The following is a 13527-nucleotide window of genomic DNA, read 5'->3' on the forward strand; positions in this document are numbered from 1 at the left end:
CCCAACTCCACCCACTCATCAAGCGAATCACCCAGGCCCAGGGCTCACCTGCAGATGCTTGACCACGCTGACCAGCTCACGCGTGGAATAAGGGTAGGGCGCCAGGCCGGCGTCCGCCAGGCCACGCAGCTCCCCGAAGGCGGCGGCGAGCTTCTCGAGCGAGCTGACCTGCACGCGTGGCCCATAGCGCTGCAGCATGGCCAGCTCCGATGAGCGGCACGGGTTCTCCACCGCGTGACATGCAAATATGTCCCCTAGAATTCGTGCGACACCAAAGCAAGTGCAAAGTTGCGCACGATTGATTTAGGTCAACAGGTACAGACTTTTCACGTTTTTTTGTTTCTTATGATGCTATTAAAATACTGAAGATGTTTTGTGCCAACTGTGGGAATGTGTATAAATTGTAGGTTTCAATGGACCTTGGCAAACAATGAGATCTGAATGATGCAATTCGAGGATGCTCAATGATTTATTGGAAATTTAAAATGCTCAAAGAAACGATGATATAGCTAAGAATTTGCTATGATTTTACAGTACACTTCCAAACTGGAAACCACAAAGATTGAAAGGGCCCAATTAAGGCATAGTAAGGGACCTTTTGGTTGAGGTAAACTAGGATTCTTACATTTTTATTATGAAAGCTTAGTCAATGAGCCAAAATAAATATCAGCAGAAATGTTTTGTGAGGACTTGATTGGTTGCCTTTTTGAAATCCTTTATATTAAGTTCGCTTGCTTGCTTGCGCGCTAACGACCGTGCAAATCTTTCGGTCGTTTTTTAACTCACTTCCCGTGATCCAATCGAGCTGACATTTTGCACACAGACTCGTTGTGCGTGACAATTTATTTTCGTGAAAAAACATTTCCAAATTTTTTTAGGAAAATGTTTTTTTCATATTTAATAAAAAATACCAATGTGATAAAAATGAAACTCTTACTCAAGAAAAACTGAAATGAATAATAAAATAAAACCGATGCCACGCATATAAAGGATTTATAGTGAAAAACTTTTTTTTACGGGTACATTTTTTCTTACTTGTTTTGAGTATAAAAATGGTGTTTCAAAGCAACTTTTTCTCAAAATGGCCATTCCTCCAACATGAGAATAGAGCCCCTGAAATTTAACAGATTTATTTCTAGTTGCTTTTGAAAAGCCAGTCATTTATTGAAAGAAATTGTATTTAAAATGTGAATTAAAACATTAACTACACTGAACTTTTCCAAGATAGCAAACAGGTAAATATATTCCTATATAATACCTGATCAGTAAAAATATCTTAACCACTTTTGGGTGGTTGTAGAGCTTAATTTATAGTCCTACATTTGCCAGTGTAATGAAGTGTTTATAAGTCAAAAGTTTATTATAGCATTCCAGTAATGAGGCATTTTCAAGTGTGGTTTATTCTTTGAAAGAGCCTTGAAATTATTTGTCATGAAAAAATTATGAAATTATGGAAGAAAAAACTTGTTAAAATACGGTAATTATCTACACTATATAAACATATCATAAATAATGTTTAAAACAGATGGAATTTTCAACAATTACTTTGACTCCTTAAAGAGAATGTTAACCGGGTAGTGAAAGAAAATATGGATTTATTGAAATGACGAGTTATCGTCTGCACTCTACTAGTAGAATATTATGGGCTAATAAGTAATCCAGTTGTGGAGTGCGACTCACCCATTGCACTGAAAAAATCATTTCCCAGAAATGGAAAACCAGGCCGGTTTGCCAAAACAACCATGCGAAAGTCAGCATGCATAGAAACCACCCCTGGTCGATCCGCTGCCTTGCCTGGGGCTGCAAACACACGCACCCATATGCACATATATGTTTAGAAAAATACAAACACCTCGCCAGTATACATTACTAAATGCACTAATTTACAGCACATACCAACATGTCTTAATATATAAAAACACACGCGCGCACATGCCCTCACACGTGCATGTGCGCACATGCCCTCACACGTGCGTGCGTGTACATGCACCCTTCTTATCCGGTAGTGTAGCGGCTGGTGTGCTGCGCTATAAACCCAGCGACCCGAGTTCGATTCCCGCTCACGGCCAACACCAGTGACAATTATCAAAACCAGTCCTGGGCCTTCCCTAGGTCGACTCAGTCTCAAATGAGTACCTGATGTGATGTGTAAAACATTACCACGAGGGAGACAAAGGCGGCCGGGCGTGGTGTTGGCCACCCAACCCCTCACGTGCTGTGCCGGCCTTCATTAGGTAATCACTAACAGCACTTGCCCCAACAGTCTGTTAAAGCTATATGGGGGATCTTTGTCTAATTACCCCAACTGCCAATGAGACCCTCAAACATGCATTCGTCACATCCTGACTAACATACTGTAGCTCTTTCTTCTCAATTCCCTCATCACCCTACACGCTCCAGTTGACCCAAAATGCCAAGGCTAAATTTATCAATACTACATCTCCCCAATTCTCCAATGCCTCCAATTTCTCTCAATACATTCCTAAAAGAAACCATTATTACGAACCTTCATGGACTCTCTTCCCTGCCCACCTCTCCCCTCTCTCACTCTACTCTCCCCAACGCTCAACCCTCCACATTAACAGACAAAAATAAAGATCCCCCGTATAGCCTTACAGACTATTGGGGAAAGTGCTGTTAAGCAAGTACCTATGAAGGCCGGCATTGCAGGTGAGGCGATGGGTGGCCAGCACCACGACTTGTCTGCGTGGTGTCAATATTTATACATTGTACCAAATACTAATTTGAGTTGGAGTCTACCTAGGGGAATCAAACTCGGGTCACCGGGTTCGTAGCAAAATGTGCAAACCACTATAACACCACTCCCCACGGTAGTATGGTGGTATAGTGGTATAGTGATATGCCAGATACCAGTAAAATTAGAGATGACAAGTCGATATAAATTACACTTAAAATAACAGGTTGATTCAAAATAACACCAGGGTCTATTTGAATTGTTCCTCAGAGGAAAGGAAGATGTATGTTTATGCTGACTACCCTTATTCAGAAAATATCGTTTATAGAGTCTTAAACAGTTTTGGTAACTGAGGTTTGGTGATGAGTGATGTCAGACCATGGATTCACCGAGGTGCAACGAGTCCTCAGCGTTTTAACATTTGAATGCATTCCAGAAGTTAATCATATGTGGATGTGAGAATTATGATTGACACATTTGTGTTACTTTGCATGCTGTAGTTTTACTATCTTATATGCAGCACGCGACTAATAATACTTATTCTTAACATGTGTAGTGCCATCGGGGATGTCACTGTATGGTGCCGGCCCAGTAGGGTCGTGCCGTTCGATGATCCTACATCGTGGACAGCGCCGTGTGGGTGGCTGTGTGTGACACAGCCCTAGGGGGGACAGCACCGTGTGGGTGGCTGTGTGTAACACAGCCCTAGCGTGGACAGCACCGTGTGGGTGGCTGTGTGTGGCACAGCCCTAGCGTGGACAGCACCGTGTGGGTGGCTGTGTGTGACACCAGCCCTAGCGTGGACAGCACCGTGTGGGTGGCTGTGTGTGACACAGCCCGAGCGTGGACAGCACCGTGTGGGTGGCTGTGTGTGCCACAGTCCGAGCGTGGACAGCACCGTGTGGGTGGCTGTGTGTGACACCAGCCCTAGCGTGGACAGCACCGTGTGGGTGGCTGTGTGTGACACAGCCCGAGCGTGGACAGCACCGTGTGGGTGGCTGTGTGTGACACAGTCCGAGCGTGGACAGCACCGTGTGGGTGGCTGTGTGTGACACCAGCCCTAGCGGGGCTTGGCGAGCACTGGGACAGTGCGGGTACCACGCACAGCGTGTGGTGGGGGCTCCCACGAGGGAGAGTGGGTGAGCGTCAGCCCAGGGGCAGGGTTGCCCCGGGCCGTGGCACTCTGGTTGACCTCGTAGACACGTGGTCCGGAATGTCCATACAGGGGGCCCCAGGTGGGGGGACTCGGGGGTGATCACGTGTCCGGAGAGAGCTCTTGAGAAGGTTCGAGAGAGAACGAGAATGTTCGGGAAGGCGGGCAGGGCCGAGGGCGGAGCGGCCCCGACCGGAGAGGGATATAAGGCGGGTCCCTGAGAGGTACCGGGGTCGCTACGTTCTACAAGCGGGAAGCTCAACATCTACAAGCTGGAAGCTCTACGTCTCAAGCGGGAAGCTCAACATCTACAAGCTGGAAGCTCAACACCTACAAGCTGGAAGCTCAACACCTACAAGCTGGAAGCTCAACATCTACAAGCTGGAAGTTCAACATCTACAAGCGGGAGGCTCTACGTCTCAAGCTGAAGCTCTCCGTCTTACGAGGCAACCACGTGGTCGGAGACCCGAGCGAGGGATCGACCCTTCTTAGCAGTAACTCGCTGTAGTCTGGTAAAGGGGCAGTTACCCCCTTGTGTTACGGTGTTACGTTGTTACAAATAAAAATGTTGCCTCTAAAAAGAACAACGTCTGCAACTCAGTTGGACCCACTACACATATACAATTTGCTTTAACATAATTTTATTTGAAATACCTAACTCTTGTGTACACACCTAAACATGTATGCGCACAAGCACACATGGGGCACACATGAATGCACCCTGCCCCGCATGCTCGAGCGGCTGGGGTTTGAGGGTCAGTGAGCTCACCGCTGAGCCAGTCTGCACATAATTGATGGTTGAATTCCTGCAACCACATGGCATGTTCTGTACAGTGCTATTAACTAAAGTGCGCCATCTGCTGTAAATATAAGGAACCTACAATATTTCCATTATTCAGACGAAAGGTGAAAGATAAATGTATTCATGAGATATTTGAGAGGACGTGAGAGAGATTCATTAAGACGAGGTATAGTCAAGACGATAGGAGAAAGATATTCAGATGGACGTACTGGGTGTGATGCTACTCGTTCCAACCAAAATTTTCTGCAAACCCCTCAACAGACAAGATGAGAATCTCACCCTTCATCTTCAATGCATCTCCCAAAATGCATTTTGGAAGTTGACCACCCAGGTCACTTACTCTAGATCACACAAATTTACATAACTGCGCACAGGACCAGTGGATGACATTTATATATTTTGGTAACGTAAACATCAAGTTAATAATATACCTTTCATAGAATCGTATTTAACTCTGTTGATGAAGGCATAGAGGATTGTTTGACCATGGTCACTGCGGGTTCGTGAAGGACTGTTTCAGATTTAATTCACCACTGGTGTTGGCCATTGGTAGTATGTATTAAAACTCAGGGTGGCGGGGTTCATTAGACAGAACTACTACATCACCGCTCCACACCATTTACATAATGCTGCAAATGAATATTAATGTGCACATGTCAACAAGGCGAGACAAACATCAGGCCATCTCTGCTCCAGTAAGTACCAGCCAATATGCGGCGCCCGTCGGCAAGAAGCATCTCTCCGTTCTCCACCAATGCCTTGAGCACACACGTCACGTTTACTGGAGCCTTGTCTGCCTCGTCGATCACCAGCACGTAGCCCTGCTTCACGGCACGCACCTACAACAGAGGCACGCAGACGTGCATCCCATCTTAACCGGTACACAGAATGTTGTGTTTGGGAGCTGCATCATCCAAACCTGCGATTAGCACGGTTGCCTATATCCCTCTGTCCACCTCCTCAACATTTGGACTGCCACTGTTTCTATTAAGAATCCTCATTCTCCAATCTTCTCTCTCCAGTCAATCTCAGGAGGCCATCACAGTGAATGCTGTTGATGTTTTCTTCATTTCTCATAAATCTCGTCATTGATGCAAAGTCGACATCCCACCTCCAAGCTCTACTCTCTTGTGAGCTCCCTTACTGCCGTATTCACACGTGAAAACAAGAGGTCGTGGGTTCGATCCCGACTTTGATGCCGGTATATTTGGAGTTTGCATGTTCTCCCCGGGGCCGCGTGGATTTTTCTCCAGGTCCTCCGGTATTTCCCTGCACTTTCGAAACATGCATTTAGCGTATCCAGCTGCTATAAATTTCCACGTGATAAGTCACTTAGTTGAGCTATCATTTGTGGTCAGGTTGCTTCTGAAAAAGAGCTACATAGCTCAGTGGGCCTTACCTGATCAAATCAAAAGTTTTTTTAAAAATGCCTTCTGTGCCTTCACTTGCCAGCTGTGTTAGTCAGGTGCAGTTCTACTAAGTAAACCGGCAGCAGAGTGCCGCTGCTTACAAGTGGGGAGTCCTCGTACACAATGACTCCGTCCCGGAGAGTTGGCTGCAATGTCAGGCTCTGAACCGTGGTGTCCCTGTAAGACAATGGAAGGCACACACTGAGAGGAGAACAATGGCAACATTTGTATAGAGAGCACTTTAAAATTGAGTCAAGTTTAAAAGTTACGTATGAAGTAGTTTTATGGAGCAAAACAAACAAGCAAATTCGTAAACAGTAACATCAAATATAGTACTTATATTCTTGGTTCTTTCGGTAAAGTCACGTAGAAGGGAAATAATAAAAGAATACAAATAAAACAATAAAATTCTCACGACGTTTCGATTGCAATCAATTATTTTATTATTTCCCTTCTACGTGACTTTACCGAAAGAACCAAGAATATGAATCCCTGCAGTCACGAAAGCTTTAAATCTAAATATAGTACTAATGTAATGCATATTGTTAATGTCATCAATTTAATTCTGGATTCTCCATGTATCAATGAACTTACTGGTTAAGCAAATCAGCAAAACCACTGATGCCAATAATCATACCTTGCAGTAATTTGAGGATTGGCATTTATTTTCAGTTTAGTCAGCTGAATTGAGGAAAGGTGCGTGAGATTCGAGCCAAACTCAGGTGATATTAAAGAATGGATGTCAAAGTGAAGTTCTGGATACCTGTGCAGCTGCAGGTATTCGCGAGGACGGTTCAGCAGTTGTAAAAATCGGTCGACAACCTTGTTCTTCCCCACACCCTACACAGATGTACACAAATCAGCATCAACAAGACACTTCTGGAAGAGTTGTTGTTTTAGAGGTTGTGCAAAACTGTAATGGGATGGGTTAAGCAATCCACGATATCAAACCTGTGAACCATGAGAGCTACATACTCTTCTCAATAGCAGCATGCACTTTAATGTCAACCGTTTTGCTCACCGAATGGTGGCTGCATGGCTTATAAGGTTGGACTCTGAGTGACTTTAGAAGGTTAACGGTGGTGTAAGGTGGATGCGCCAGTTCAAGTATAGAAGGTGCTAGCGACAGGTCGTACGTAAGGACGTATGTTGCACTTTTTTCACACCAGTACGTAGCCAACCGTGGTAATCGGAGGTCACACAGCAGGTGCAATGCAGGGGAACGAGCAGACCGAATAATGAGTGAAACTACTGAACCACTGCATCCTCCATTTTTTTGTATAATCTATTCATGGTTAGTTAAGATACCATTGAAACAACATTTCTTTTGAGAAAAAGATTTAGTGGCCAGTTTCATAAAGAGATTTTTTTTAACAAAACATAATTAAGAAAATAACACAAATGTCTATGTGATGCTACCTGATTCCCCACAAGAAGCAGATGTTCTCCCAGATTGAAATCCTTCAGCATATCCTCCATCACACGAAGGTGCTGTAAATATACAATCAGTCAATTTGTGAGAATTCCTTCATCAACACGTAATGCCTTTACAGAAAACACGTGCTATGTTGTGGTAGGTTATGACAATCAAGACAACATAAATGTCACGGAAACAATTTCACCTTCAGACACCAGCCTATGTGACTAAAGGAATTTCTTCAACAACTGTGAATTGAAGCATTCTTACACAAGCAAAACATTATCATTACATTTTGACTTAAAACTTGCGTGACTGCAGAGGCAGATTTGAAGCACGGTAGGACCAATACTTCTACCGTGGCTGATCATTATTTTAACTGCGGCTGGCTCACACGAAATTGATTTCTCCCAAACGATGGCACTTTGCAAGCCTACTGGCTATCAACAAAAATTCGTTCATGAAGCCATCCATATATACAGACACAGAGACAATTTCAACCGAGAGGATGGTTATATGCTCAGCAATCATTGGAAAGATGTCATCAACCACTTTGGGTCATGACTTGATTTGTGTTTTCTTGTTAACCTCCACCCGTCAGCAGTGTTGGGTGTGTTGAGCGAGGTGCAATGCTTTGATTGGTGTAGACCTACTACCGGCGTCGGTACCACATAATACCATCAAAATACGAACTGCTCTATATATTCTAATGCAAGGATGAGAACTTAAAAGATATGAATTTCTTCCAACATGTATATATTAAAATGTTTGAATTGAAATAGAATAATCAAACATAGAACAATTGTTAAGTTAAATAAATAAAGTTATAATAATAAAACTATTCCAATAAGAAAGTAATAGGACTTTTCAAATCGCTAAAAAATCGCAGCCTTTGCGATTTGCTAATCGCATTGTTTCAAATTGCGATTTGAGATCTATTAATCGTTCAGCCCTAGCTATGCCCATCTCTAAACCTTTATAAACAGTTTGCCTTTAGAGGCGAACCCCCCTTTTCCTGACGACAGCTTGTGTTGAGATCGAAACGTCGTGGTTTCTTTAATTCTTATTTTTATTTTATTACTGAAAGAACCAGAATAAGTCTACACTATAGACTGCCAGTGCACTCGCTCAGGTTAAGAACCAGGCTACAGTCTGCATTATAGACTGCCATTACGCTCACTCAGTTTAATAACCATTGCTACAGTCTACATCATAGACTGCCAATACGCAGTCTAACATGACTGACCTGCAGGTTGTCGTAGAAGAGGATGTCCGGCACCTTTGTTTGAACAGCGGTGCTGCTCACTGGGGCAGTGACATCTCCAATGTGCAGGACACCATCCCGTACCTCAGCTGCAAATGCAAAGACAGACGCACGGATTTCACCATTTTGCCCCATGGGATATCTAGATAAGTGCTGCGAATGAACATTTGCTAAATTCAAAATGTAACTTTCCATGATTTGAAACAACGATTGAAAATAAATGCGAGCTCATTAAAAAAAATCCAACCTCTAGCCTTCTTTGGCAGAAAGCAATATTGGATCAATGTGACATGTTCTTGAATTGGATTTCATGTTTTGAATGCATTGCTTCCAACATATATCTCACATCCCACACATTTCAGCTCTAATTGTAATTGAAAACAATAACTCATCCATGCAAAATTCACAAACTCAGCTTCTCAGTCACTGGACCAAGGACGTGCACTACCACAAAACGAGTGAGATGAATGTGCATGGTATGTTCATAGCGTCCAGGGCACTAACTTATAATGTCTGCTTGCTCAGAATCCTTTCCAGTGGTCTCAAGCCCAGCATCTTGCATGGCAGTTTGGAGGGCAGCACGTGCCAAGCTGGGAAGAAACCTTCAGACATACAAGAGCAGACAGGCACATGTTTTAATGAAAAGTAAACAGGTAAAGGTGTAGCCACTGCTGGCAGAAGGGTCTGCAGTCGAGGAAGTTCGAGAGAACATCTCTATAGAGATTATTTGGCCTGCTCTTTCACACTGGCCACATATTTTGAAAAGGTGGCAGTACCCACATTTTATGCCATCATACGCAACCTACCAATCAACTATGTTGTGAAATCATTTGAAAATTACTGTTAGTGAGAGTTGAATACACTAAAAGCTACATCTTGCAGCTAACTTGGTTTTATCATTCTTTTAAAATAATGAAACATACCACCAAATAGGTAAACCTTTCATATGAGATAAATTTACAAATAGCCACTTTGATATTGCACACATTAACAATACACACACACAAAGCACTTCGTTGCAACACATGGGCGGATGGGCTACCGGGAGAGGCAGGCCTTGTGGATTGCAGCATGCAGATCCTCGCCCTCATAGCGCGCAAGACGTCTGGACATTCTTAACAGTTGCCGTGTTGACAGAGACGCAGCCAAGGACCGCATCTGTGCGAGAAGACACTTTTAAGTACCGTTAGATCTTTTACACCAGTAACAGAATAGGGAAACTTGGAACCGTTTGCTTTAAAAATCACGGAAACCAAATGGCATGTGTATGTGTGAACAAGCGGTGGAATTCACATTTGATTTGTACGTTTGAAGCAAAAATTCTGATGTCAGCCCACATCCCCATATCTACCTTCCTTCTTCCAGAATCATCAAATGTTGCAAAAAAACACAAACTACCTAAGTCTGCTCTTGCAGTATACCTTCATTTGGTTTCACATCTTTCCTTTGGTTGTGGACCTCTGGGTGATTACTCAAAGACCTGTCTCGCTAACCCACACTCAATAGTCATGGCAACTGTAATTGTGTGCGAGCGTATTTGTGTATTTGTGTGTGGGGAGCGGTAGTGTAGCGGTTAGTGCGCTGCGCTATGAACCTGGCGACCCGGGTTCGATTCCCGCTCATGGCCAACACCAAGTGACGAATATCTGAACCAGGCCTCCCCTAGGTCGACTCAGCCTGAAATGAGTACCTGTTGCGGTGTGTAAACATTGCCACTGGGGAGACAAAGGCTGTCGGGCGTGGTGTTGGCCACCCACCCTCTCGTGTACCGTTCCGGCCTTCAAGGTGCTCGCTAACAACACTTGCCCCAACAGTCTGTTAAGGCTACACGGGGGATCTTTGTATTTGTGTGTATTTCTGTATGATTTACAGTTGGGTCCCGGGCCTTGCGTAGACGCTGTGCAAGCTGCAGTAATTGATGTGCAGCATCCTGGGGAAGGCCTGGGACCTGCACAATACAGTCACACCCCCTTCAGTACCCCAAACAAACCCAACATTTCACTTCAAATATATATATACGGATAGTGAAGGTCACCGTTTTAAACTTAACACCTTATTTAATCAATTGTAACTGTCTACTATTTCAACTTAAATTATTGAAACATGTACAAACGTGCGTAGTTAAAAAAATTTATGATGCTGTAAAATGTGTCACATTACATTTTTTTTTATCATGTCACATTACATTTTTGCCTCCAAAGTAGAAAAACACTTCCCGGAAGTTCGTGAGGAAATTAAAAAAACCTACCGGAGGTTCCCCGGCACAGCTAAGAGAGAAGTCTGTGCAGGTGAAGGCAAAGGTGACGATATATGGTGCCAACATCAGGTGAGGACAACAATCCATGCAATATGAATGATGCGAGCTCACCTCACGCTCTTACCATAGCACGCAGGATGTCCATCTCTTGAGCAGGAGTGAGCGGCGGCACTGTGTGGTACAGGAACATGGAGAGCGCCTCAGGGCCCAGCCACTGCTGGGGGTTGCCTGCAGTGGGGCCAGGGGCAGCTGGTTCCGCAAGAGCGACCACACGGAATGCTGGGTGGATTGGGAACACCCCCCTGTTAAAACCGATAAATAAGTGTACAATGACGTGAAAAGCGCTCAATGGAACACACCGAGGGAATGTCAGGGGCATTACTTATCCCCAAGATTTCAACAACTTGGACAATGGAACTGCAGATTACCAACCAACTGAATGGAAGAGATATTTTATGGTGAGATAGATGCGAGATAAGAGTGCAATGTGCTCGGAAGAGAGGTGTATCCATAAGATACAAGACAAAGAAGATGTATTTGAAGATGAATACGAGAGAAATATATATTAACAAAAAGAAACTGCAAAGAGATACGTGAGAGGTGTAATTAGACAATATGAGACAGTGTAGGAATGTATTAATTTTAAAAATATCGTGGAGAGATGTATGTATAACATAAATATAACATAATCCGAGAGACGTAATGACAAAACACATAAAAGATAGAAGAGAGAGTATTCAGAATATAGATATTAAAGAGAAGAGATATGTTCATAAACAATGAAAGGAGGCAGGAGAGTGATGTATTGAAAAGAAAGTATGTGCCCAACTCACAAAGCTGAAGTGTTAACCCATTAAGGACCTGGCCCCACACCGATCCCACCAACACAAGACGCCTGTGCATCATGGGACTTATTAGGACTACTTGCCTTAAGTATAAGAGGTGTGCATACGCAGTGTACCTCTCTGTTAGCTGTTCAGAGCTAAGACCGGCTTCTTTTTGCAGGACTTCATAACGATCAGCACCAATCAGACGTGAGCCATCATATAACGTGAGCTCACGGTCATGCACCAACCTGCCACCAACACATTGCCAAATGAGCAGAAACTTATAGAGGATGCATCATAGAGATCATTAACATTTAACCTTACTGATATATACATGAACAAACAGTAAAATATTAATTACTGCAAGTAGGTAACTGCATTTTAAATAACAAATAAAGTAAAGTATTTCACATAGTTTAGGTTTTACAACAAGCTTTTAATTCTCACAATGTATATTCATGCTGTAATGTCAACAATTTGCTACGACAAAGTGTGAACAAATCAGCATCTTCTCACTCAAACGAGTGTGGGTTCAACGCTCATCCCTGTTGCCTGTACTGAGCAAGATGTGTAAATTCCACATTCCTGTACTATTATGCAACCATTTTATTACCTTCACATAAAGTTATAGTTAATTTATTACCCCAGGTGGGATGATCGGTTTGTAAGTTATGACTCTTCTGTAAGATGGCCACATTCATAACATAATATACGACAAATCCAATGTTTATTCTGGATTACCTCTTCTAAAAGAGAGCTTTCATACAACGGTAAGCCCGATTTCCAATTACTTTCCCCCCCAAACACGGGACAGTGCATTTGCTACTGTGACTGATAAGTTGCCTCCACACTCAGACTTGACCATACGCCAACAATGCGAGAGGATTGGCGTGTGCCCCCGCCGGGTGGTTAGTACCGGTGCAGCAGAGCCAGTGTGCCAGGGTTGACACGGTGAATGCCGTCGAGGAGGAGCAGGCTACCATCACGCGCCGCTGTCACCACGGGGGATGGCCGCCACGCAGTGTCGCCGTTAGCCAGCGTCACTCTCTGCTGCAGCAACTCCCGGGCAGTCATGTCCTACAGAGTGCGCCATCGCGACAATAAAGACAAAGCAATCTAGATTTGAAGTTTTCGTGACTGCAGGGATCCATACTCTTTGGTTCTTTTGGTAAAGTCACCGAAAGAACCAAAGAGTAAAGACAAAGCACTTCCGATAGCACTAACAGACTGTTTGGCCATGTGCCATGCTGCTAGCCATGTGCTGCTAGCCATGTGGCTTGTAGCATCACACATGCCCGCCTCTCCTCAATGGTGATGTTTACACAGTGCGGCAGGTACACATTTAAGAATGTTGCATGCATATATCACAGACACAATGATATTACATAATTTCCAATGACCACTAGGCAGAAGTGATGTCATTGGTGTTTGTGGCAGGCTTCATGCATTGACATCATCGTCTTCAGCCATGGTCAATCCAGTGATGGACGAAGGCCTCCCCAAGCCACCACCATCTCTCACGATATAATAATCCACCACCTCATACCTGCACATGAGCTGGGGGCACTTTCCCAAACACTGTACTATTGAGAAATACCCACGCGTGGCAGTCGATGCAATATTTTTCATTGTCTTAGTCAAATGAATAGTTAAACCAAATTTAAAGTCATTTTCTTAAGCAACCCAGGACCATCAACTAACTA

At 43.8% G+C, this 13527-nt stretch overlaps 1 protein-coding gene across 3 annotated transcripts in view; it reads right to left on the reverse strand.

The window, feature by feature from the left end:
* VWA8 (von Willebrand factor A domain containing 8) overlaps positions 1-13527 on the reverse strand; it is a 51790-nt gene that overhangs the window by 28037 nt on the left and 10226 nt on the right. For all 3 annotated transcript variants that reach the window (XM_061555351.1, XM_061555352.1, XM_061555353.1), the window contains exons 13-25: positions 12741-12901; positions 11959-12072; positions 11122-11299; positions 10611-10688; positions 9783-9898; positions 9245-9342; positions 8723-8829; positions 7479-7550; positions 6823-6899; positions 6161-6236; positions 5354-5489; positions 1681-1800; positions 49-254 (exon numbers count right to left, since the gene is read on the reverse strand). In XM_061555351.1, the coding sequence (XP_061411335.1) occupies positions 49-254; positions 1681-1800; positions 5354-5489; positions 6161-6236; positions 6823-6899; positions 7479-7550; positions 8723-8829; positions 9245-9342; positions 9783-9898; positions 10611-10688; positions 11122-11299; positions 11959-12072; positions 12741-12901 (1539 nt within the window). The remainder of the gene's footprint in view (positions 1-48; positions 255-1680; positions 1801-5353; positions 5490-6160; positions 6237-6822; positions 6900-7478; positions 7551-8722; positions 8830-9244; positions 9343-9782; positions 9899-10610; positions 10689-11121; positions 11300-11958; positions 12073-12740; positions 12902-13527) is intronic.

Source organism: Lethenteron reissneri, chromosome 21, assembly GCF_015708825.2.
Source record: "Lethenteron reissneri isolate LAM-NWPU_2019-01 chromosome 21, ASM1570882v1, whole genome shotgun sequence".
NCBI lineage: Eukaryota > Metazoa > Chordata > Hyperoartia > Petromyzontiformes > Petromyzontidae > Lethenteron > Lethenteron reissneri.